We start from the raw sequence: 27999 nt of genomic DNA on the forward strand, positions 1-27999 counted from the left end.
TTAACTTGACAATATTGTACTCATAAGTACTCGACTGAGAGACAAAAAAGCACCGCGGCCTCCTGAAAAATATTAATATGCAAACCACAGGAACGGAGTAGAGAATTGATTTTCTTGAATCCCGAGAAGAAATTCAGAAATATTACGCTCATGTTGCTAACGTATAAACGGTAACCTTTGTTAGTTTAAGCATAAATTTACAGAACGGCATTCAATACTCGTAACGCTATAATGAAAAAGAACTTGAAAAGGAGAGAGAAAAATACTGCCAACAAATATGATACAATAATCGTAACTCAATGACGATTGTTATTTCCGCGTATGTGATGCTCAATGCGTACGAGAAATGCGTGCACAAATGCTCACGTTTAAACAAATTTACGAGTATAAAAGGACTCATAAAACTCGTTATTTTTGAACTTACGAAAATAACAAACAAAAAGTTTAGTCCTCTATACTTATAGTTAAGTTATATCTCTAACTACAAAACGCAAATATAATAAAGGAAATCAATAAATTAATATAAACGCATCCTGACAGCTGATTGAATACTGACCAAATATATTAATAATAAAAATAACGCGACTGTTAACATAGCGACAAGTTTTAGCACCAAGCAATCATGTAAGAAAATGCAAAAAATTATTAAATCCACGAGGCTTGATGATTGCGATAGAACCTAGAAAATAATTTGAAAATATGCCAATCCTAAGAGTAAATCAATTTCATTATCAATGAAGGGAACTGTCGGACGATAGGATTTCACATTTGTTTTCAGAGAGATAGTATCTACTAGCGAAGCCTGTAATCAATCACGACATCGCTGCTCATCTACGAAAGAAACGGAACAGGTTCCACAGATTGACTACCTATTATACAAAAAAGGTTTCGTCAGTAGAGCTTTTACGTAGTATCAGCAAAAGTATGGGATAGTGTAGTGGACATCACAGTGAATACATTTAATCAATAATTGTTCTTCACCAATATGGGACGGAAGCCACCATTCATCTGACGCTGGAAAAACGTTGTTAAATCAAATCAACTCGTAATCAGGTCGTTTTAACGTCTTTTGTCTGGACGGATGTCACATATCAGCGCGCTGAAGGGAAGGTAATAAGGAAGGTGAAAGTAATCAGCAAAAAGACTGCACGCGTACTAAAGGCTATTTACATGAAACGTCGGCGTCAATCAGGGGGATAGGAAGAAACTGCAAGAAATTCTGCCTACATTGCGAAACAACTATAGAAATTCAGCCTGCATAGCGAATCACGGACTCATGTCACGGAAAAAACCTGCATGCATCCATTATCAAATGCTCCAGACAGCGGAGACCCACGGCGATCGGCTAGGCGGTTCGCCCTCGTGATAGCCAAATCCCATAAAGCCGCTGACCAACTCAGGACTTCGAGAAGTGATCAGTTCAATTTAACAAGAAGCGCCACCGTAAAGTCAAATGGTCGGCCATAACTTATTTTGCCGTTTACCAATTCTTCAATGTAAACGTATCGTCCATCATCATCTTTTTTGGGACATTCATATCCGCCATTTGCGTGCAATTTCAGTTTGTAACATATTTACATCATTAAAGTGCACAAATAATCTATTTCGTTCAAGCTCAACAAGAAAGCGAGATCTGAAGACATTAAGGCACTGGATCAGTAGAGGCAACTTGCTTTCATTCTTCAGCATCAGATACGTCACAATTTTTGAAACCATTACCTAATCTTTTATGTTGTCTTTACGTGCGTGTCTATTGAAAAACTCTGATTGCGGACGTATGTGTACGTCGTGCGTTCACGAGATAGTCAACTACTACACACATACGCTTAGGGAATACTTTTCCGATCTAACTGCCATTTTTCAAACAATTTCAATTAAAAAGTATGTTCCAAACTTAGAAAAATTCATTACATGGTAGCTCTCGCAAATGATTTCCAATTACACTATTAGAATATAATTAAACAAATATGATTTATTCAGAGACAACGTTTTACGTTAGTATTTTGATAATCATTGAAATAAGCTGCAGAAGCTTAATTTGATCACGTTTCTCTAAAGGAGCATGGCAGGCTTTTTATTGCTTAGCATTTCTCGGGAATGCATCCACTAACACAACTAATATTAGAAAATTAAGTTCCATTTCATCAAGTTCATTATCACACACTCATTACACTGCTGCCAACACTAAGGCACCCGCTCATCTAACGCGACTCTAAATGTCCAGACTTGCATCACATCAATGCGGACTTTCAGCAACGAAAGATCACAAACAAATGCAGGTATCTACAAAAATTAATATAATGAGTTCCATAAACAAGATATTTACAACTAATTGCAATCGAAAATTACATCACAGCAATTAAAAACCATGAAGTCTTTGGACAAAAATTCAAAACTTTAGCACCTTCGGCTCACATTGCGTTGACTTTGTAGAGGAAAATTACAGCGGCGCCATCACTTAGTCACCTTCTCTCAAGTACAACACCATTGCACTGTTAACAACAGCTTTCTTCCAATGAAGTAAAAGCAATTGAATTTCTAATAAATGAGACAACAAGTGAGCGACGCGTCGATTCTCAAAAAGGATATGCAATCAATAGTCATCCACAGATATTCACTGCGAAATTGCGTCTAAATCTTCAAGCGGGAAATACGAGTTGTAGAATAAATGCAAGTGGAGTGCTATGCATCTAGGATACAACCATTACTGAAGCGTGTAACCGCGACACAAATGTATACTTCTTGGCCTTTTTAGTTAAAAATTAAACCTCTGCAGGTCAAGAGATCGGACAATAGGCACAAGCTAACCTCAGAAGTAAATCTAAGATGATAAATTAATCTTACTGCAGTCATTGTCAATTGGTTTTATCAATGAAAAGTCTATTTAAATGGTCCTATAAGTGATGTAGCTGTAAAATCATATTCAATATTTCTCTAGATACGAATCAATCAAAACTAACGATGCGAATGCAAGTTCACTAACTGGGTTTTGTAGGCGGTATAAATTTTTTCTATGAAGGCGAGATGATTTGTTTACGACCTAAAGAGTTCGGAGCCCAATAAGCAAAATACCCAGCCGTAATGAAGAGCAACAAACCATCAATCACTGCATTTCCCGAAGAAAAAATAGCAACTTCTCTAATCGACAATGAAAAAATTAGGTTTGAACGTTGAAAATTTATCCATTACCTTAATTTTTTCCTAGTATAAAAAAAGCTTAAGTGATATTAAAGTTACAGAGTCTTTTCCGCAACAAAAGCGTAGTTTTGTTTGGGGTTTATTTGTACATACATGTATTCGGTTCAGCAACTCATATAATACAATCCGTGATTTATGATGTGAAATATATCACACAGCCTGATGGCTGAAATATCAGCGATAACTAAACTAATTCACAAATAAATCTGCAAATGAGAACACTGGAGCGAACCCTGCAGACTTTTTTGATTCGGCCATAACCTACTTATTTGACAGTAGGACTAAAGAAAAGCTGTGAATTTAGGTACATGAGGAGATGAATTCCGTAAACAAGAGTAGAAAAAATCGAAAATAAGTATCATAAGAAAACAAAAGGGAAGATAGCAATATGTACCGCTAAAAACTTACTCTTTCCAAAAAAAAGTACAAGTAGAATTTAAAGTGAGAATCCTCAATTACGCAAACAACGCATAGCAAATCAAATATAAAATTCATTTAAGTTGCTCAGAAAAACCACGGCTGCAGTAAAAAAATTTAACCCTCCATAAAGTGAAATGAATAACAAATTAATTACACATCTTTTGTCAAGATAGTAAATCAACCCTCGAAGCTTCATCGACCTCAACTCGATGAAGCAAGACAAACATATTGTACTTATTCTCATATTGAATATATTCTTCATTTTCATGTTTCCATAATGAATGACGATAAGATAATAAAATTATCGGTATTAGATCATACAGCAAATAATGACAATTTCCCATCTGAATGGTCATGCATAAAACGAATGTTCAACTGAATACATCTTCTTCCTAAAACCTACCCCAAATAGTGCACAATCCACCAGCATAACCGAACTACGGTTAATAAACTCGAAATGATTATTTAGATAATTACTATTTACATAAGACGACAGGGAAATTTGGAAGTGCGTTCAATTTTCCCACAATCAAATATGCTCAAAGCTCAGGCAAAACTACACCCTAAAACAAGTACTCAGGCACATCAAGGTATTGAATGTACAGAACATTTGAAGGTGGCCTCTACACATTTCAAACTACAATTACGAGCAAAGCGCGGTTCAAAAGTAATTCTGAGACAAACACAAAAGGCAATCGCGAAGCAAAAAGATTTCTAACTATTATTAACTAATGAACGTTTCCGTAGTATCTGTAGAACATAAAAAACTTTCTTATCTAACCACAAACTGAACACGTTCTTTATCTTCCTTTTAAATGTCAAATTTTTCAAAACACTAACGCATCAGTCTTAAAGCTTACAAAGAAATTGCTTGCTAGCATATTCATACTAGGAAGGAAAAAACTTAGGAGCTAACAATGAAGAAGAGATCCGATATTGACGATCAACAAAAAAGTGCGATGTTTTGAAGACAGCGTAAAAATTTGAAACAATTCCTACTCATTTACTACGAGCTGAAGGGGTTTCATAACTTCATTCTGATGCCATGAACCCTGACTCTATACACGCAAGTGTACTTCATGTTCCCGTGATTGCTGTCAATCTTAAGCTCAATGAACGGGAAGAAATCAACGGGGACTTCATCTACCGCAAAATACTGCAATGGCTCTCCATCGTCCCGGTACTGATATGCTCCGATAAGAACCCCTTCGTCGTTCTCAGTCATGAGTCCCCACATGGAGAAGTTCTTGGGGGCAGAGTCGATAACGCCGAAGGGTGCTATGGACTTGGGTATATGTTCCAGGGTGAAGCCTGTGGGTCTCACGGGTGCGACGAGCCTGATGACAACAAAGCCCTGGGAGCCTTTGAAGGCCCAGCACTGGCCTGGGTGCCGGTCCGGCTGGATGATGGACCGAGGGGTGTTGGTCGCGTACCGGTATAGAGGAATGCCAAGAATGCTCACCTCAGCTTGGATCGTCTGCAATACAACCGTAATTAGAAACAATTGATTGGATACAACCGTTCGTCTGCAACACAACCGTAATTAGAAACAATTGATTGGATACAACCGCTCGTCTGGAATACAACCGAACATGGAAACTTGGTTAACATAAATGTGGAAAATGGCTCAATACAAATGTATGACTAAGTCAACAGAAGAACAGCTTCCAAAAATGTAGAAGTTGCTTCAACGGAAGAAAATGGTCGATTTTAAAGCAAATCACGATTTTTTTAAAGAAATGGAGGTAAGATGATGTCTGGTATCAAAGGTAATTAAAATATTCGTAACAAGTATGAGAAAAATCTGCTAGTAGTAAACCTCATAAGCCTCTGTGCATCGCGTGGATACGATGGAGCCACCGCCGGACTCGAGGGCGTGGTCGACAAGTCCCGTGCGGTCAGCATCGTATTTCCTGAGAGCGTCCGTGACGAGCACCTCGACCTCGTGGCGGCTCAGCGCCAACTGATTAAAGGCATCGCCACCGACCCCACCCATGGCCACCCCAGCTGCCGTCCGCAGAGCTTCCGAGGTCTTTTCACTGCCACTCTCACTTTTCTGTAATAATTTTCATGCTAGTATTGGTTTGTACCAGCAAAATTATAAATAATAAAAAAAAGAGGGAAGCAGGTAGCTTCATCTATGAAAAGCTCATTTCAAAAAGACATTGATGACGTCAATTATGTTGATGGATTGAATAAAAAGGAAATCATTCAAAATAAATGAATATTTTGAAAAGTGATGATAAAACTTGAAGTGACAAGTTTGGTTTGGGGCTTATAATTGCAGCCGGGTATGAAAAAACAAAGTTAGGAATAGTTTTATTAACTATCATTAGGCGAGGTTCATTCGTAAGTCGTAGAAGAGACAACTCCAGTTTTAGAACCAATAAAATGAAAGGCGCTTGAAAAGAAAGTAATACAATTTGGCGTTATTTTTCATTAAATTATGTGGAAAGTATGCCAGTCTCACCATATGCAGCGCTATGGCGGCAGCAACAAGAGCGTTGACGGTGTCATTGAGTTCAACACTTCGCGCCGCTGTCTCAATTTCCACCGCCTCCTGAGAACGAAAAAAAGTTCAACATACCTCAAATATGCGCTGCATTGAATTATTTAATTGATAGAAATAAACACCTAATGGGCCTGATAAAATGAAACTCTGACTAACATTGCAAGGGCATCAGAACTTCAGAAGCTATTCTCGACATAACAAATGGCGTCAGACTCACGCGTGCATTTTCAGTTGTTATTTCTTGAGAGTTTTTGAGCCGCTCTTCAAGTATGGGCTGAAGCTCTAGCAGCAGGCGATCAATGACTTGCTCAGATTTGAGGTGAGTGACGATGTTGTCTTTTGCTTGGTCAGAATCAAGGTGACTAATCAGGAGGTTTTTGACTTGATCAGACTTGAGGTGGGTTTCGATATGGTCCTTGACTCGGTCAGAATCAAGGTGACTAACCAGAATATCCTTCACTTGGTCAGACTTGAGACGGCTTTCAAGGTGCTCCTTGATCTCGTCAGAATCGAGGTGACTAATCAGGAGATCTTTGACTTGATTAGACTTTAGGTGTGCTTCGATATGGTCCTTGACTTGGTCAGCTTTTAGGTGGGCTTCCAGGTGCTCCTTAACTTGGTCAGAATCGAGGTGACTAACCAGGAGGTCTTTGATCTGGTCAGACTCAAGGTGTGCAACAACGGTCTCACGAATGCCAGACGTGACGCGTTGGTCGTGTTCGTGCAGTCTTGTCTGCAGGGTCTCCATGACGCGCTCCATTACCAGCTGCTGTGTCTGCACCAGGGTCTCCTCTTGAAGACGGCTGGACTCGGGGGCAACGTCTGAAATTAAGTGCCTTTTAATAATAGAAGCAAGTTTGAAGGAAGAATTTTGTCCATAGTATTGCGTAACCAGTTTGAAAATTAAAAATTGCGACCTTCTTATAATACTCGAAGCAAGTTTGAAATTTGAATATGAACAATTTCTAACATTTCATTGCAAAACCAAAATGACATTCAATAACAAGATAAGATAAAAAATTTCTGCACTGAGGCGCACTCTTATTGCGTGATAAAAATGACATTTGATAATAAGATAAGATTAACAATCAACAACGAAATTAATGATTTCTAATATCTTATTGCGTAACTAAAATCCTTTAAGTTTATCAGTGAGTCAGTGACTTCATCTGTATCAGCGAGATAAATTTCAGAGTTCGTCTCGTATAATTGCATGGCTTTTAAATAAATAGAATTTGTATCAAGAAGGTTCGTTTGCTTGGTCTTTATACGAAATTAAACTGCTGAAGAAGGGCGGGCCTTGAAACATGATTTAGAAGATATTATTAGTCCTGCATTTAACGTCTGAGAAACACAGCTAAATATCTTTGCATTTATTAGTTATGGAAATATATGAGGAATTGTGGACAAGGGCAGCAGCCTGGACAACTGCACAGTGAATTTCATTCAGATTTCGCAAGGTTAACGAAAATAGTACCTTAAACATCATTAAAATGTTGACCTAGATGCTTCATAATCCATAAATCCTTCAGTTGCACAGGAACTAGAAATTACAATCACTAAGTATAATTTATCATTTTAGATAAAGCTCAGCAGCTTAAGTAAAAAGATGAAATAGAAAATCTTACAATAGAAAAGATACTGAATCAAACTAAGTCGGTATAGTTATTCTAAAAACGAGTTGAAAACAAACATAGTGATTAAGACCTGTACGAGATTTGATTTGGCTCATCAAATCGTTTATTCGTTCTTCCATTTGATCCTTAGCCACGAAGTAAGTAGCTATCCAAGCCTTGAGGTCTTCAGAAGAAAGGCTGCCGCTGCTTCCACCAATCAGGGACGAGATCAGGCCCACCACGTGACTCTCTACGTCAGCCAATGACAGCGCCGTCTTCTGGCAGCAAGACTTCAGCTCAGCTGAGAGCAAACTTTGGTCGTCCTGGTGAAAAACAAAAAAAAAAAAAAAGTTAGAAAATACATATATATATATATATATATATTATACGCATTACATATAAATAAACAATATATACATATTGATATAATTAGGAATATTTTGACAACTAATGAAACTTTTCTCAAACTTTAATGGAACTTCAATGCACGTATTTTTCAAGCAAAGTTTGATTAAAAAATGTTCGCACACAATTTTGATCTTATCTCGAAAGTAATTGTTGTGGTCCTCATTGACAGTTCAATTAAAAAACTACGTCAAATCTTACCATGAATCTAATTTATCTTGAAATTCATGGAATGAGAAATTTATTTAAAAAATTATTCCATTAATAATGATAGGCACTAAAGTATAATAAACTCACCTGCAGCTTGTTGATTTGATGATTAATGTCCTTGAAATTCTGCTGGAATTGTTTAATGTGTTCTTCCACCTGCTGAAGCTGTTCTTGAACAGCAGCCGATAGAACAGTCCTGCCTTCTCGGCCGTCAGCGGCAACAGCTGCAAGACTCTCCTGGAGCTGCAGCAGCTCCTGTTTCAGACTGTCATGATATCGCTGGAGCTGTAATAACAGGTCACGGTTTTCAGTTTGCACAGCGGAGCTGGACAGTTGCAGCTGCTCTAACTTAGCAGCTGTAGGTGCAGTCTGTTCCGCCACTTCAGATGAAACTTTTGAACCCAGTTGCAGCTGCAGTTGCTCGCTCTGCAGTACCCGGGCCACCAGGTCATCGATCATCGCGACGTTATTTTCGATAAGCGGTGGAACTTCAGATTTAATTAATGGAACTTCAGGTCTCGGCGCTGGAATTTTACTAGAAGGCGACGCCACAAACATGATTTTTGCCGACTGTGCCAGTCCAGTAACGGCATTGAAAACAATAGCCACCAAAGACAAGGCAGATCCTATAACAACTCCAATAACTCCCCAAACCCACAACAAAGCTGACCACAATCCCTCTGTCCCTGCTAACATAAACGAGGAAACGTTCGCTGCTGCCGTCGAACACGAAGACGTCACAACACTTTCGCTGTAGGATAAGAGCGATAACAGAAGACTCCAGATATATAAGAGGAGCTCAGAAACACCGCTGAACACCCAGAGGCAGAATGAAAGTACAGACGAGAAGGCTGATCGAACTACTGAAACTACACCAAAAGCGCCCGTGTCACCACTGCTGGTTCCAAGGTCGGAGGTGAGAGACCATTTTCCTGACGTCATTCTACCAAGGGCTTCAGCTCCAGAGCTGTAAATGTAGACGAAAGGATACGTTATGGCCCACAGGATCAACTTCCCAAAATCTATCAGCAAAAAGAAAACCGAAAAGATCCAATCCCAGACGACTGAAGTCACTGTGATGGTAGTGGAAGTAACATAGGCTGCTGATGAGGTCACTGCATCTTTTAAGTTTTCCGAGTGATACAAATACGACCAACCTGAAAAAGATAGAATAAGTAATATTATGTAATATTAAGTAATATTATTCTTCTCATCTACTTTCCTCGTGTCACTTAAACTAACAAATTATAAATCTAGACCTGTCAAAAGCCTTTACAATAGTAAACTAGTCAGTGTTTGGTTATTCCGCCAACTTAGCTGTTAATTAAACAATAAACAAGAGTTGTAGGTGTTAACTCACCACTAAGAGCGACAAAAGCAATTAGCAGCAATAGTGGTACCATCCAGAAGCACCACGATGCCGCACTGCTGCTCTCGTCATCCGCATAGACATCAGTCTCGTGGTTGTCGCCACCAAACACAGAGTTCGAGTTCCGGCCATCAGTAAAGATCTCGTCTCCGCTCTTGGAAAGACGAAGACGTTTTTCCTTCTCTCTCTCCTCGCGTCGGCTTGCAACACCAATGATTTTCCTAGCAGCTTCTTCAATCTCAAAACTAATATCGTAGATGGTTTCAAACACGGTGGTGATGACTGAGGTGAATGTGCTGGTGACGTAGGAAGTTTGCACATGTTCGTCGTCATCATCGTTTGCGTAGTCATGTTCAGCTATATCATCAACAGTGAGGTTTGAACTTCCAATTCTATTTCTGCGTGCCTTGCTTCTTGTGTCCATCCCATGTTCGTCCCATTGTCTCCGTCTTCTCATCCGCCTCCTTCGTTTACCGCCAAAAATTGGCACACAGCTGAATAACCAACTCAACCATCCGTCCTTAGAACTGTCCGCAGGATCATCCATGATTTCAGTATCCGCTTTCCTTGTACTCGGTTCATCCGAACTGCCAGCTGCTGTTGCGTGCTCCGATTCATCCACAAGATTACTCGCGTCTTTGGAACGAGTGAAATAAAAACAGTGCAAGAGTCCTTTAGCAGCAGATGAAGTGGCAGAATATGAGGTAGAAATGGCGCGCTTTGAAATGCGATGAACGGCGTCGGCAGATGCAGAAGTCGCCCAAACTATCACAGCTAATAAGGTGTATAAAAATGACGAATGGCTTTCAGGTGAGCTTGGACTTTGAACCATAGCACCATCAGTAGAATCTGCGGAACATTTTAAACATTACCATACTTGAAGAGCATTTTCAGGACTTATTACACGTAACATAGTCCTACACGATACTGTGACAAAACAAAAGTTCTTACTTCCGGCGCGAGGACTGACAATTTTCTAACTCTAGATAACTACTAAGACAATTTTCTAACTCTAGATAACTACTACCAACTGAAACTTTTAGATAGATAGAATGAAATATGAAAACAAAAAGAGACCGAATAATAGATGAACATATGTAAGCCAGAAGAAGAAATCTAATTCAAATGAGTTAGCAGCAACCCTTATATTTGATAGGTACTAAAAATAAAACCAATAATCCGAATCATGATCCTTAATCGCAACTTCATGAGGAAAATAGTTTAAACAAAAACTATGCACCTAAAAACAGAACATAAGTAAATAAATAATTATCAGTTTACCTAGACGTTGGTTTTGAGTGTTCTCGAAAAACTCGACTTGTTCCTCTTCATCAGTGCCAGCAGTTGCCCCAACCCTTCGCCTGCTTCTTAGCACCATTGAGCTTCTGTTGACGGAACCAGATCTAGATGTGTTGGTAGTAGTCGTGGTAGTCCGGTGGTTGTTCTCATGCAACCAACTGTCAGCGGTTGTACTAATCGTCTTGGTTTTTGTGTGCGAATCAACAAGGGTTGTATTATTTTTGTTGTAGTGGATGTCGTTAGCACCGACATCGTACCGGCTCGCTTGCGAATACGTGAAAGACATGACGGTGTTCTTTAAAACTGTGGGAGTGCGCACAAGCTGCTGCGCAGTGTACGAGAGAGCATCTACGATACCCTCGAACGTGGTCCTTCCCTTCGGAAATGGACTGCACTCGTTGTGGGAGAAGAGCGATCCACCGTTTGGGGTCGACAGTAAACTAGATGCGTGGTTGGCAGTCAAAGAGTTGGATGCTAGCAGGGGGGTGGCTCGATGGGACAAATGTTTGCGTTTGTTCGAGGATCGCGCCGGCGCCAAATCTTCGCCATCGCTCTCGTGGTCGAGGCCGAAGTTGACCGAGAGCGTTGCGGATTCCGACGAAGCTGGGGAACGGACACGTTGTTACGAAAAAATACAATATAAAGAGTAAATGCGAGAAATAAATGAACATATGGAAGAAAATAATTGATTGAATATTAGATTTCAGGTAGTGAACAATGGACAAATAGAAGGAATGGAATATTAGAAAAAAAGAGAAATAGGTGAATATAATACATAAATGTAAGTAAACAAACAAGGTTTGGTTTGGACGATCGCACTTATGAACTTAAACATTGTTATATAGAAATAATAACGTATTTAAACATATGATGACTGAATAATGCAATAACTTATAACTCTATACCCACCTTCAGTTCGTCTGATAGCCCGACCGTCGTAGAACTGTTGTAAAGAGATCCCCTCCCTCAGCACTTGGTGTTCTTCGTCTGAGGGCAGAGGGTGCGAGGGAAGCGTCGTGTGCAGAGGGCGTCGCGACATGTTGGGGGAGCCCACCCTCTTGCGGGGGCTATGCGTCCTGTAGCTCACAGACGCGCTGTACGTGTAGTCCGTGCGGGGACTAATGCTGCACAACAGGGAGGATGTTAAACGAGGGAAGTGATGTTACATAATGATATCGATGCTGCACAACATGGATGAAGGACATGAGGGTAGTGATGCTGTTACACGAGGTTTGTTGTTACACGAGAATAGTGATGCTGCCCAACAGGGAGGATGTTAACCGCAGAGAGTGATGATGTTACACTAGGGATTATGTTACCCAAGGTAAGTGATGTTACATAGAAAAAGCGATGTTGCACAACAGGGAGGATGTTACACGCGGGAAGTGATGACGTTACACTAGGGATTATAATACCAAGGGAAGTGATGTTACATAGGGAAAGCAATGCTGCACAACAGGGAGGATGTTACACGAGAGGAGTGATGACGTTGCACTAGGGATTATGTTCCCCAAGGGAAGTGATGTTACATAAGGATAGCGCGATGTTGCACATCATGGATGAAGGACATGAGGGTAGTGGTGCTGTTACACGAGAGTAGTGATGTTTCACAATAGGAATGTGGTTACACAATGGTAGTGATGCAATTACACGATAGATGCATAGATGTATACAAGTAGCTACACGATACACGATGCACGCTACAGGAGTAGCGATGTTGTTCCACAAGGGTTGAAAGGGATGTTACGTGAGAGTTGTAGTGATGTTAAAGTAAACGAAGGTGGTTGTGATGTTGTAGCGAGGGAATTAAGGCTGATACACAAGGGAAAGAATGGTGCAACACGCTGGTAGAACAGCTGCAGCACGAATTAAGTGATAATGCACAGCAGTAACGGTGTCAATTTGTTCAGTTGTGCTGCTGCCACGAGGAACGTCTTGCCGCATGCTTGCACAAGCCATTATTTTAAAAGAGCGCTCTTTTTCGCCGCATGCATCATATGACTGTGGCATGTCGCATATGGATTAAATGTTTAGAAGAGGGTATACGAGAACAGCGCAATAACAGCAGTAATACACTACGAGTCCTTTAGTGAGTGATATTGCTATAAAAGTGACTCACAGTGAGTTTGCTAGTGAATGAAATTGCATAAAATGTACTCAAAACTTCACTAAAATCAACACGTCTTCGAAACGTGTTTCGCATTAATTTGCCTTCGGGCTCGGGCAGTTTTACCGTCAGCATCACAGTTCCACTGCAATTTTCCGGCCTGCGCCCCATTTTCACCGCCACCATCGCAGTTCCAGCGCCTGCATTTGCCACCAGACCGGGATGGCGGCCTAGAAAGCCTGATATCACCGCTATAACAGGTCCCGCCTACGCCTATTGCAGTAAGCAAGGACCACTAAGTACGCGCGTGCTGGCTGCACTAGACTGGTTTACGGCTAACCGCCCCAGCAAGTCCAATGCACAGCAATTTTTGCGATTTTGCAACCGTTTCAGCCAATACCCATGCAGGTCCTGAACTGAACTTGATAATATATGCTAAGGTTGGGCAGGGCGTCCCAAGTCTGTCCATCGGCTTACGCTCTTCGAAATAATTCAGGAAGGCCAGCTGGCACCACCGTAAATAGTGCAAAAGCATGAGATAGTGAATCGGTAAAAAATTCAACATTATTCATTATAAGAACAACGATGTACTCATTCATCATTCGCATTGCGCCTTTCAAGAAGAAAACCTCAGTGAATATATTGTCTGCCTCTAATCTCGACGACTAAACGTAACATGGGCTATAATCCTCCCTGAATTATTCAAAAGTTGAATGGTGAAGATTAATGTATACGCCACCGCCAGAATATAATCGCACGGTGCTGATTACCGCAAGTATCGTTCCTATCGGATATATGCTAGGCTTCGAAAAAATTTTCACAACGTTTCACAGAGAGAAGAAACCATTCAAATAATTTAAAACAGACCTACCAAGAAGTGACTTTTGCAAAATACAACCAACAAAAATTAAAAAGAACACTTACAAGTTTATTTAGGACGATAACAGTAGCCATGAGTCATCGCCGCAGCACGGGATGTTGGTACGTAAACAAACACAGAACAAGCAAAGAAAGCCCAGTCCAATAATGACTAGGACATCATCACAAAGGTGTAAAAATAGATCACAAGCTTCACCAAGGGCCGGCGAGATGACTAACCTTATCTCAAAATCTTTCACTCTGGCTGTCACTCCTAACGGCTTTAACGGTTAGTGGAACACGAGCCTTGCATCACCATGGCCTTGACATCGCGAGCGAGCTCAGTCACACACCTACTCAGATCACGACTGCGGTCACACTGACTGCCGAGCACGAGTGCAGTCAGTGCACGAGTGCACGACTGCACGAGACTGGGAGACTTTCATCTCTGAAATTCTCATTCCTCTCTAGTCAGGCAACCAGACGAAAAATTTTTTAATAACTAGCCTACGACAAAAGCTAACGACAACGCAAAAATTATTAGTTTACGCTCTAGCTTGAGACGAATAACAACGAGCAAAGCTGGATGAAACATGATTATGTATTATTCTTTAAAAATGAAGGTCGTCGAGTTACTTTGCTAGCTTGTGCAACATACATTCACAATCAAGGCATAAAGATGTACAAGTTCTGAATTCGATATAAGAAGTTTCTGCCCTAACGTGACAGCTAGTTTTACTTAAGCCATAACCGAGGTGAATTTGACCAGCATTATGTTAACTTTGGCTAACGAAGAAATTGCACAGCATAGGGTTGACATTGATTACGAGACGACTTTAGCCAGCGAGTTAACTAAGGCTAACCGGGAGATTAGCGTAGCATTAGGGTAACAATTAGGTTAGCGGAGGGAATTGCACAGTAACTTTGGCATTTGGAGAAAGAGGTGTTCCACCATGCACAACAGGTTAGTGGTTACCAACAATATCATAGGTATTGGTCATTGTCATAAAGATGGTCATGTTGACCTCAGTTGACGGTCATGAATAATCATTTCACAATTACTACATTAGAGCATGGCAGTGCGTAAGCCTCTGCCTCACATTCACATGACATTATAACGGTCGGAAGCGCAGCTGTGGTAGTCAAAATATTTGTTCTACCGCTCGATAGGAGTTGAACATGTATATACATAATGCACAGCTTGTTAAACTATTATTTTGATTCCAACCGGATACGACTTGAAATAATACATCGACATCATCATATTTTCTAGCAGCACGAAAAGCTAACGATATGAACGTCTTGAAATTTCAAGCAATTTCTATACCAAAGCAGAAAGAAAAAAAGGAAGGACCACGACTCGCGAACGTTTTTCATGCAAGCACGCAACTGAAACGCAAATATTTAAATTTCTCCCAATAAGTTAGAATTACACTAAATTCACCACCTTAACATACATAAAAAATCATAACCGACATTTGATGTAACATAAATCCATTCTATTTTCTCATTGACACAAAATTCACGTAAACGTTCGATAGAGGAACCGGCGATGCGGGTATTCTGCTTCACACACAGGAAAGAGGCGGAACGAGTGAGGGATAAGTAGTGAGGGGGAGGGTGACTTTGGGGGGAGGAGGTTTACAATTAGAGATGAACTGCCCCCACTCGCCTCTCGCATTGCGTACGCCCAGTAAGCAACTGACTGAGAGTACCTGTGGTGCTATTTGCGCGTCACCAAACGAGGCAGCATTACAGGTTAGATGCAGTCCCAATAAGTGCACTCAAACTGCACACACATTGGTATTTTACCCTGAATAAGTAAAAGGGAGCTCATCGGTTAGAATTACGCTTTAATATAAAAATCTTACATAATTTGGTCAGGGTAAAAGCGAGCTATTTTGTAAATATTATTTAAACAAAAAATATTACCTATTTAATAATCTGTTGTAGTATAAAATCATAATACTTACAGTATATATAATAGTTGAATACTTTAAAAATTAATATCTATGTCTCACATCAATAATTGAAGCATTATCCTTAGCCAGTTACCAGCTAATCTTTCACTACACTGTCTACTAATATTATCCACCTTATGATAAATCAATGCAGTCCAGCAGCTATCTCAATCAATCGTCAGCTATGGAAAGATCGGGTTCCAAAGGCCGGATCCCTTGTGAATCAAGTCACGAAAAGTTCAAGAATCGGCAACAGGCCATGGGCCTATTTCTTCAACGCCGACACTTCTATTCTATTCTAATGCTAATCCACTTCCCTCAGAATACCCTCCCTCACCAGAACTCAAGGAATGACTCACTTCTCTAAGTTATTGGTGACGTTGATAGCTGCAGTTTCAGCATCAATTACTTCAATGAAGTCTCCTGTATGAGCAGGCACTTTGAATTTCAGTTTCTGTCTATTATGATGAACATGTTTCTTGGAGATAGTGACACCATATCCACTAGTTACACCTGTACTTGCTACTGAACTAGTGCCACTAGTCTCCCTTGAGGTATTATTAAGTGGCATAGTAATACTTGTTCAAGTTGGAGAAGGAATTGAGTTCATTGGTCAAAATATTCAGTTTGCATTCATAACACAGATTCATCTACAAGTGGAACAAAATTTTTGAAATGAATGTTTTACACAATCTTCCATTCAATTTATATTACATCAATAATGTGATGCAAGTGCATAGTAATTATATGAAGGATTTAATCAATCATTTGTTACTCTACAGCTTTTATCATATCTAATGTAGTTTCAAATTGATAAATGTTTCAAAAAGGTACAGGGAATACCTGAGAAAAAGCCTACAATTCACAAAGATTCTTAGTGAATCAAATTTCATGTCTTATATGACCCATATATTTTGATAGGAGGGAGGTAAGACATTATGTGTGATAGATGGTAGTAGTGGTGTAGTGTCAGACCATTTGACAGCATGATATTCAAGAGATGGTAGGAGTGGTATAGTGCCAGATCATTTATGGCAGCATGGTATTTGAGAGGTGGTAGTAGTGGTATAGTGCCATATCATTTATGGCAGCATAGTATTTGAGAGATGCTAGTAGTGGTATAGTGCCAGACCATTTAAGACAGCATGATATTTGAGAGAAGGTAGTTGTGGTGTAGCGCCAAACCATTTAAGACAGCATGATATTTGACAGATGGTAGTAGTGGTGTAATGCCAGACAATTTATGGCTGTATGGTATTTGAGAGATGGTAGTAGTGGTATAGTGCCAAACCATTTATGATAGATTGATATTTGAGAGAAGGTAGTAGTGGTATAGTGTCAGACCATTTAAGACAGCATGATATTTGAGAGAAGGTAGTTGTGGTGTAGCGCCAAACCATTTATGACAGCATGGTATTTGACAGATGGTAGTAGTGGTGTAATGCCAGACAATTTATGGCTGTATGGTATTTGAGAGATGGTAGTAGTGGTGGAGTGCCAGACCAATTATGGCAGCATGGCATTTGAGAGATGGCAGTGGTACCAAAACCAGACTGTTAGAGACCCCAGGAATGTTCAATGAACTTAGCTCCTTGAGAATAGAAATAGCTGATACAGCACGTTTCAGTGGCCACTAAAGAGAAGAAACAAATGGGGAAAATTGGTTGAAGGAACCATTCTATTGTATTTAATTTTTTAATATACTGATTAACAGATGAGTAATGGGAATGTTGAAAAAATATAACTCAGTACTTGCTGCAGCGAGTGACAGAGAGCGCAGACGGACGGACATGACGAGCACAATAGGGCATTTTTCCATAAATGAGAAAATTTGCTAAAAAGAGAAAATGCCAACCAAATCAAAATAACTATTATTAATAAATATCAGTCTTTAGGTTAAGCCATTGCTTTTTAGCGCACTTTCTCATTTATGGAAAAAAGGCATTATTAAGCTTGTCTTGTCTGTCTGTCCGTGACCACATTTTCGTCAATGAGAAAATGAGCTCTCTGTCACTCACTGCAGTGAGTACTGAGTTATATTTTTCTTGCCTTAAGCAACCACATGGATGAACACCCAAACCTCTGAAGCACTTCCTGGGCCATCAATCTACAAGGATCAAGTGGGCAACCCCTCAAGATGGGCACACCCAAAACATAAACAAACCATCAGTGCATCTCACAAACATCAGGAACTTTGGCTTAAGCAACTGCACAAACTTTAGATTTTTGTTAAACAAACTGATATTTGAATCACTTCTGTTGATAAATTTCAGAAACCTTGATTAAAATTGGAAAAATCTCTTGTCTTGTTTCACTTGTGGAAGTTTATTAGTATCTATTCTATAATGGAATTAAACAAAATTAGGCAAAATTTTAAAAAAGATAAACATTTTAATGATTTAAAACTTCACACCATTTTTTAAATTAATAAATCAAATAAAGTTTACAATTCACAAATATGTATATAATTTATTGGTGTTAATGGTAAAGATACTTATGCAGAGTAAACTAGCATGTAGGTTTTATGTCGTGGTGGTTATTTATACGGTATATCTGATAAAGTATTTACCAACAAGACAGGAAGGAATTTATATATGTACCTGGAGCGGCCAAAGTAGAGAACATGTCTACATGTTCTAAGAAAGAAATCTTCAGTTCAAAGTATTATATCAGATAGGTCATCAAATCTCTAAAAAAGTTGAAAAGGTATAATATTAACAGGGCGTATGAGATTATACAAGAAATGAGCCAATTACCTCCATTCTTTTTCTTTGAATTCTCATAGGCCCAAGTCCGCCCTACCATTGCCACTAAAAAAATATATAATTATGACAAATGATGCAATTGCAATCACAGCCTCTATCTTTCATGAAACTTCTGACAATGCAGAATATTCAAAATAATTCAGGTGAACATACTTATGATAGATATGGAAACTTGGACAGATGTCACCAGTAGAGTATAAAAAAAAATCAAAACTGGAAAATTAGGCAGAAGCTAGTTGTCCTACTTGGAATAGAGGGCAGAATTTTCCCAAATTGAAGGTATGAACAATTATTTTACAGATGATTTAAAAAAGCAGTTAAAGTTTGGCAGTTTTTCTTATTTTTTACTGAAGAAATTGGAAAAAGGCCATAGGAAGGGGTAAAATTTGCCAAATTCCTGGGTGTTTTTGTGAGATTCACGGGTGTCGGGTGGCTCCTCCCAGATTCTCCACTTTGGCTACATATGAATGAGATATACCTAAATGCCCGTGCTCCATGCTCAGTGCTCATAAGACAATTTCACCGGTTTGTTTGGCACTTACTATTCCTCTGAAGGCTCTGATTTTAATGGCTGACTGAATATGGTGCATTTATAATTTGATTGTTCAAAAATCACTCCTAAAAGGCTAGTTTTCACCATTGCTTTTTTTCTAATTCTGCTTGATGTTCTAGATTGGTTCTATACCTAATCAATATTAGGTAGCCTACAATGAAATTGAACTAATTTATAGCCTATTGCTCCTTGTCCTTGAAGTACCTAGTGAATCTATCAAGGACAAGGAGTTCACTGATACATATCAATTGATGAATTTTCTCCTCAATTTTTGGAAAAATCTGTCACGTTTCACTGATCCAGTCTGTGAGTCTGGTTAAAATCACAACATTAAAAAATGTAATACATCACCTTAGTCACCATGATGTGATCACCTTAGACTCATAGTGCCAAATTTGAATATCTAGGCTAATCTAGCTGTTTGAAACTGATCAAATTACTATCTGACTGGAACAAATACGAATATATGAACCCCCATTTCAATAATTCACTTAGGTGCTAGTCCTAGTACTAGCCTACTAGGCTACCATTACCGAACAAGCCACACACACACTTCAGATTCAGAAGTTCAGAATACCGAATTATTGACGAATAGCCTACTACTGCACCGATAGTTCAGTACCGACGAATACCTAAATACTACAAGTCTACAACTAAAACAGTATTGGATGTTCAGATTTTAAAGAAAATCTGCTTATTTGCAAATATTTTTACTGTAAAAAAATAAGAACTTTATACTATACAAATCCAAGAGCGAAATTCTTCGTTATTGTTACAGAGAACAGAGTTGCTGTGAAATATGACCAGTATGAATGTTCGCGCCGGCAGTTGGCAGGAGCCAAAAAACTTGACCACCACCACACACAACTACACGATTGCAACTGCTGCTGCCAAGCAGGGTCGCCAAGAATTTATCACGTCACGCGATTTTGTCCCACTCGGACCAGCCAAGTGCGTCAGCTCTCTCCACAACCATGTGCCAGACGCACAATCAACACCTAACGGTCATTTGTACCTCTGAGCTGAATCCCATGGTAAAGGTAGAAAACCTTGAAATGAAGACCAACTACAAGTTAGAGTTGTCTGAAATTTGAAGCAAACAAGGCAACCAAACGAATTTCACTCCACTCACAAAACTGTTTAGCAACGGAAATGCAACCAATTCATCGGTTTGGTAGTTGTCGTGCAACTCGTTTTTATCTGCGGTAGAAATTATATCGATCAGATAACAAACATTTGCCGCTTCCGAGGGTCATTTCATCACATCAGTACTTTAAAATAACTCAATATTTTCGTCATAATACTTAGCGAAATTAATGTAAACTTTAGAATACTTTTTCAGTCGTTTCCACATTCCGCTAGAATATGGATGTACAAAATAGTTTCTACCTAGAAAAACAGGCTAAAATGTCATAACGCGATTTAAACCTATTTCATTTCAAACAATTAGCGAATCAAACTTTTGCGACAGAAAATCAGATGCTCAAATGATTTTGGTGAAATGTTCATCAGTTACATATGAAAAAAAAAAAAAGGAATTCGCATCATTGACGACTGAGTTGTTCGTTGTCATGCAAGATAATTTGCTAATAATTACAGTGATTAAGTCAAAATAATACAAAAACCCTGTCTGCATTAATAAAAAAAATAATTTACCTGTATCCTTCAACAAACACAAGATGATTTATAGCCGCCAGTACTGGGGCTATAATACATTAATGACAGTAACACATTATTGGTAACATATATTGTTGTTTCAAGTCCACATTATTCTATATGAGACAACTGACGTCATTAGGCAGGAACCTACCGAGAGTTACTGCTAGTAACTTGAACATGCAAACACCTAAAGGCGAGTAAATCTCCGCTCTTGTTTCCTGCTTTTACTTTCATATACTCCAAGCCACTTAACCGGATGTTCATGTTGGCTTTAAAAAATAACAATTATCTCATAATTGCTATTTTTCCAGCTGTTTTCTAATGCAGCTTGCGTGAACGAGCCTACACCAGCAGGCAATGTCTTTAACAATAGCTGGCAACGTTCCTCAAAGCTACTTAGAAAATAAATTTACACCATAAATCCCTGTTGAAGCTGATATAGATGGGGGACGTGATTTACAAGGTGCACTGCATGGATCAGTGAATCGAGGGCATACTGAATAGAATTAATAAAAGACTGAGACTAACCTCCACTCTTGTAGTTCTTGGTCGGAGGTGTAGGCGATGTAATGGTTCTGGGGCTGATGGTGGCTGAGACGCCGAGTCGACTCCTGGAAAAAATGTGAAACTACGGTTATGTTATTTTAAGACGATGATTTCATACAGATACTCTCTTTCGTAAACAACCATAAGGACTATTTCGTAAACAACCAGTACTAGTACATTTACTTTTTTTGCAGTACGACTAACTACTATATACGTTGCGTACGTACTCTGACAAAATTTTCCATCGTATGAGCATCGTAAATGAACATGAAAATCATTCGTGTGGCATTGGTTCATAACACAAACTATCCTGGTACTTCTTTGTCATTCTCTGCTTTCACTGGAACTCTAGTTGACATGCTATTCATAACCTGAATTTTGAAAGTAATTAGTGAAATTTTAACCTTTTATTTTTTCATTATTTTGAGTCTCTCACAGGAGAATCATATAATGCATTTAAGCAAAATTTTGTAAAATTCTTAGTGGAATAACAATCAATGACAAAGAATGTATACTTTGTTAAGACTCGAGAATTAAAAACATTTAACGAAGACTAAATAGTGTAAAAATAGAAAATACTAATACTAAAATAATAGAATAAAATGAATTACAGTAGGTAGCTCACCGATATTTTGCGGGGGGTATTCCAGTTAGGGTCATCTTCGTGGAATGAGAAAAATTCCCCGGACACAAACTGGCACGGCGTGTTGGTAGCTGTGGGTACAGAGATGGGCATGAATTGAAGATACAGAGGTGGGTGTAAAGATACAGAGGTGACAGGTGAGTACAAAGATGTAGAGGTCTGTACAAAGATACAGAAATGGGTACAAAGATGTAGAGGTCTGTAAAAAGATACAGAGGTGGGTACAAAGATATGGAGGTCTGTAATATAATATACAGAGATGGATACAAAGATGTAGATGTCTGTACAAAGATACAGAGATGGCTACAAAGATGTAGAGGGAGGTCAGTACAAAGATACAGAGATGGGTACAAAGATGTAGAGGTCAGTACAAAGATACAGAGATGGGTACAAAGATGTAGAGGGAGGTCAGTACAAAGATACAGAGATGGCTACAAAGATGTAGAGGGAGGTCAGTACAAAGATACAGAGCTCAATACAAAGATACAGAGATGGGTACAAAGATGTAGAGGTCTGTACAAAGATACAGCGGTGGGTACAAATACATAATGAAATAATATAAAATGGTGAATAATGACGCCATTATTGTGCTATTTCACTTTATCTATTTGCACACAATACCAGTCAATACAGACGAAAAATATACGCATTCATCCATTTTCTAATTCGCCTCTGTGTTGCACACATTGAATTACGAAGTGAAATTGCGGTGCATAAAAACAACAGAGAATTGGAATAACAGAAGCGTGGGATGAAACATAACACAAAGAATCCTGCCAAATTGAGTCGCTAATTGATCAATAACAAAATTCAGAGACAGGAAGACAAAAAATTAGAAGAAAAAACAGATATACGATAATGGTACATACAACTTTTACGAATAACTGAAAAATTCTGACCAAGCGAATCTTAAAAAATATAACTCAGTGTGGGGCGCATGCCGGAGACCAGCTTTGCCAAATTTCACATTTAGTTCATATTACTTTCTGTATGTAAGAACGCTGAAGTGAATAACGGTCTATAAAGTCAAGTGCTCAAAGCCGTAGCGCCGGATGTCCACAGCTGCAAAATAAGCTTGCCAAAGGTAAACATGGCCATATATACTGCATTTGGCTAAACCTCTTCCAGCCTAACGTCTTCACGCCTAACCTACACAAGTTGCAACATTTCTCCACCCAAAACAAACCTGAACGGACCTAACCTAACCTCATTGGCTGCAAGAAGTTAGAAAGGCGGTCCAAGTGTGCTGGTAGAGCCAGTTATTGGCTGCAAGAAGGTTGTGAGCCGGGACAGCGTGAAGGTTAGGCCAGAAGAGATTAGGCCTGAGTAGGTCCAGCCGAATGGGGAACTCCCTGCTTATGAGCGAGCATGCTTAATCCTTGGCTGAAGACCTACGGCACCTTTATCTTTAGGCAGTGACTTGCTTGTCTGGATTTTGGAGTTCAAGCATAGACTGCGACTTCGCGCTCTAAGGCTGAGTAAAGTTACTGCATGCTGAAGCTAGGCGTTGGCTCCAGGGCTTATTTAGGAGTAAAATTTGTGGCCTACGGCTGCGCCCCCACTCAGTACTCACTGCAGTGAGTGACACAGAGCGCATTTTCTCGCCGACGAAAACGTGAAGTCACGGACGGACAGACAGACAGACAAACGGACGGACATGACGGATGGCATTCTTTCAATAAATGAGAAAATGCGCCAAAAATGGCATCAAAAGATCAACACAAAGCTACACTCAGAGAAATAAGGGAGACTTTGTCTAAATATAGATGCACTTTTCGCATTTGTGAAGTCATCCTGACCCAGTTTGGCCAGACAAAACGACGTACCAGTGCTACGTACAGTATGTCCGCTTGTGCAACGTGTAAAGTTTGCCAGTATTCGGATCATATGACCGATTAATTTTTCTCAGTGAAGCATTAAGAAGTGAACCAACGCGTAAAATGAGAAGCTGAACAAATGATAAACAAATACTGACCCCATGAGGAAGCTTCGTCCCCTAGTCCACTCTCAGGAGACACAGCCCCCCCTCTCTCCTTCGTCACCCTTGCGGGGGTGAGGGGGGCGGCAGGGGGAGAGTTGGAGGAACTCAGCCCCCCGGTGGGGTTGTCGGAGAACAACTGTCGCCGCACCGACAGAACACTCACTTCTGAGCTGAACGAGCTGTTCATCTGTGAACATAGAACGATATTAATCATTGTGCAGATTGAACGTTTAAAGCTACGAAAACAGAAAAATTTCAATTGTTTCAAAACAGAAATATTTCAATAGGTATCGTTACAAGAATACCTAGTGTTCCAACAATACCTAGTGTTCCAACAATACTTATTGTTCCAACAATACCTAGTGTTCCAACAATACCTAGTGTTCTAACAATACCTAGTGTTCCAACAATCCCTAGTGTTCCAACAATACCTAGTGTTCCAACAATACCTAGTGTTCCAACAATACCTACCTAGTGTTCCAACAATACCTAGTGTTCCAACAATAACTACTTAGTGTTCCAACAATACCTAGTGTTCCAAAAATAACTACAGATTCATCAGTGAACTGCGTTACCAGTAGAACTTTTCCACTCTTCTAATATGAAAACGTATAGGGTCCAGCTATACTGCTGGACCCTAAACTGTGAGACACTAAACTGCGATGGTTCAGTAAAATAAACAACTGTATAATAATTAATACACAATAATTAATACAATAATACAATTAAATTAAAATTAATTTTAATCTACCGTCATCTGAAGAAAAGTTCCACTCCCTGATAATATAAATCAACGAATTCTCTGGTCATCAATCGCACGTGTATAAACAAGTAGTAAATTCTACTATCTAATATTAATAATTAAAACATGACTGAACTGAGTTTGGAAGCGCTTCAAGATGCAGTTTATGCTGCATCACGTAGAGTGGACTGCACGCGCGGTGCTTATAGAAACACTTGTGTACAGCAACATGCTGGTGAGTAAGATACTTGACTAATACTTGGTATATGGATACTTGATACATGTATACTTGATACATGTATACTTGATATAAGCCCCGATGGTAAGAAAACTACGCGGTCCTTTATAAGTACTGTATCGGTGTACTATCTTGATTATCTCAAGTTTTATTAAGGCAATTCTTCTATCACTACAATTATTTTATTTGAGCAGAATTGAAAACCTACGATTAACTATAGATCATTATCTCACCACGTCATGGTCGCTATCCTGAGATTCCCGTGATTGGAGATCCATTTTATCGTGATATTTTGGTTTACTGTCTTTGGTAACGTTGTGATGCCTTGTAGACCGTCTTTTTGTAGTCATAACATCGTCTGTTTGTAAGTTATTTCCTGAATTTTCCCTAAAACTGTATTTGGTTCCGTTACTTGAAGAGGCATTAGATTTGCTTTGCATTTCATCGAATAGGTTCGACTGTTTGCTTAGTGAGTCCTTGGACCTTTGTTCAAAAATCCAGTCTTTAATCAATCGCAGATATTCTAACGGGCTTCTGGTTTTTGGATTGCTAGTCGGCGATCTACCATTCATTAACGATGAATGACCTATGTTTCTATTCAGTCTAAGGTCATCTGAACTATCGTATAAACTGTGATCTTGTAATTGCTGACGATCATTAAGACGGTCGTGACTGGGCGAGTCCACGTCAGTTTCTGGGACGTTCTTCCTGATGATACGTCTTCTTCGACGTCTTTTGCGCCTGAAATACAATAAGCATAATAGAATAAATAATACTTGTCACTTGTCAGTGTCTATAAACATCGTAAGTTTTACTACGTATTGAAACAAATAAATAGTGCGAAAGTGATCTACTTTACGATTAAAATGCATGATTCCTACGAAAGTATTTATTATTTCCTGATTTATGTATTTTCAATTGATGCAATTTTATTATTCTTTGCGTACAGAAAACACGAAACAAATAAGCACACAGAACATAGAGATTTGCATTCTGCATTCATTCTTAACAATAAAGAATCAGCACGGAGTATTTAATTAATAATTGCATAATTTGAGAATGAGAACAATACTCCTTTTTCAAATTTCAGTCGATATTCGAGTCATAAATAAATACATGAATAAAAATAAATGGGTGTTATGCGAAGAATGTCGTCTGCCCTAATGCATGAGGTGACAAGCAATGTGTGTTATCAGAACCCATGTTGTGTCGTCACGTATCATCACGACGATAACCGTGATGATACGTGTAGGTACTGAAGATCTGATTGAAGCTGGTCATAAAAATAGACATGTAAACATCGCTCTCGCTTCAGAGCAACGCTCAGCTGATTAGCGAAAAAATCACAGAGTTACCATTGGATTAACAACATTTTTTTGCGAGAGATCTAAAAAAGATATTATTCTTATTCATACAGTCATATATTAATGAGCACACAAGATATTAATTCAAAAATCATGTAACAACACAAAATTGCACGAAGAAGGAAAAATTTCACACACTCCACACGAACATCGTCGCCCTGGCAACTGAATGGCGTCACTCCCAGGACCACCGTAGCCATCGGACGCCGGGCAGATGCCAGCTAGTGATAAATACTCCAATTATTTCATTCACTTCCTTCCTTACATCACAACAAGCAAAGCGAGTTTAAAAATAACAGGACCGGAGTTCATAAAATGAAAAAATGCCGGAGTTATTTCACTTCATTATTATTGGCTATAAACTTAACACAAATAGCCACTGAATAAGTTGAAATTTTATTTAAAATTTCTTCAAATGAAAAATCCCGATCAAATCATACCAAAATTTAACGAAGCATTGTGAAAGTTTGACGTGAATATTATATTAAAATTATTGAAATATCGAGTCATAGTGGATAAGGCGATGATCTCCGTGACCCTTTCTCAAGAATTTGAAAACTGCAGCCCTCAGAAGATAAGCGAGCAATGATTACGAACAGCAGGGTTCCTACAAGAACAAATGATCCTAGAATGCGCAAGTACTGTACATCATGGGCAACTTGGCCAACTATTTGTCGCCTATGATTATCAGTAGTTCTTATCTCTTTCTTCTCTACCAGCATGCCGACTTCGCCGCGGACATAGGAAAAAATTGCGTGTCGCACCCATGATACTTGCACCACTCGACTTGCTCAGTCTTTGTTGGGAGAAATGACTCGGCAGAAGAAGGAGTGTGCGCTTCGCGAGCTTAGCGCTCATGAGTTATGCATGAATGTATTTATACACCGACCACATCCGTTGAAAACATGACAGTATTCGGAAATTCTAGTTAAAGAGGCTACCTGAAAGTTAAATTTAATATGATAATGTAAACTTTTGAATTAAAGATAGAAGTTTAAAATCGTAAATTTAACATGAAAGGTATATTTATCGTTGTTTTAATGATATCAATTGAAAATGTCTTAGCAAAGCATTTAGTAGGTCACTTGAACGAGCTCATTTTCATTTCATTGAAAAGTTTGATGTAAGCGTTAACAGAAACATAAAATAATTACTTCTGACCATCACTGCTGGTTAATTTTAAAAATTGATTAAACATTTCGATTTAGAATCAACAAGCCTCGGGAAAATATTCGGTGTTCAGCCAGAAGCTGTTTGAGATGCGACTGCAGAAATCAATCTACTGAATCTAGTGTAAAAAAGAAAGAAATGAATTCCAATCGAGTAGAGCTAAACATTTTCAGAATTGGCAGTTGAAATAAAACAGTATTGATTGACAAAGAAAGTAATAAATACTTACAAATTTTTCGGAGAAGGTGATATCCGTGATGTGAAGCAGATGCCTCGACCATGGGTGCAATGTTTGCCCAGAGAGCACTGTGACCTCAGCAGCCGTTTTGGGAAGACGTCAGACGATGCTCCTTCGGGGTAAGAATTATTGGCCTCTCTACATC

The 27999-nt window shown here is 39.1% G+C and overlaps 1 protein-coding gene across 1 annotated transcript; it reads right to left on the reverse strand.

Annotated features, from left to right (window-relative positions):
- LOC108674117 lies at nt 1-27960 on the reverse strand. Its single transcript, XM_018162022.2, has 14 exons — nt 27846-27960; nt 25316-25823; nt 24097-24289; nt 22104-22192; nt 21461-21543; nt 11939-12153; nt 11012-11632; nt 9722-10579; nt 8449-9518; nt 7838-8069; nt 6348-6952; nt 6089-6178; nt 5438-5674; nt 1-5095 (listed from the first exon to the last, which is right to left on the reverse strand). The coding sequence occupies exons 2-14, from the start codon at nt 25652-25654 to the stop codon at nt 4643-4645; spliced, it is 5085 nt and encodes a 1694-aa protein (XP_018017511.1). The 5' UTR covers nt 25655-25823; nt 27846-27960; the 3' UTR covers nt 1-4642.
- Nucleotides 27961-27999: the final 39 nt, after the last annotated feature.

Source organism: Hyalella azteca, unplaced genomic scaffold, assembly GCF_000764305.2.
Source record: "Hyalella azteca isolate HAZT.00-mixed unplaced genomic scaffold, Hazt_2.0.2 contig13798, whole genome shotgun sequence".
NCBI lineage: Eukaryota > Metazoa > Arthropoda > Malacostraca > Amphipoda > Hyalellidae > Hyalella > Hyalella azteca.

What these genes read in the sequence shown, in the direction of transcription:
- LOC108674117 (XM_018162022.2), bottom strand. Translation starts at nt 25,654, where the DNA reads ATGAATGGTAGATCGCCGACTAGCAATCCAAAAACCAGAAGCCCGTTA. An exon ending in CACTCAAAACCAACGTCTAG is followed by an intron (nt 10,580 to 11,011) that starts GTAAACTGATAA and finishes AATGTTCCGCAG; the next exon opens with ATTCTACTGATGGTGCTATG. An exon ending in GATGCACAGAGGCTTATGAG is followed by an intron (nt 5,096 to 5,437) that starts GTTTACTACTAG and finishes GTTGTATTGCAG; the next exon opens with ACGATCCAAGCTGAGGTGAG.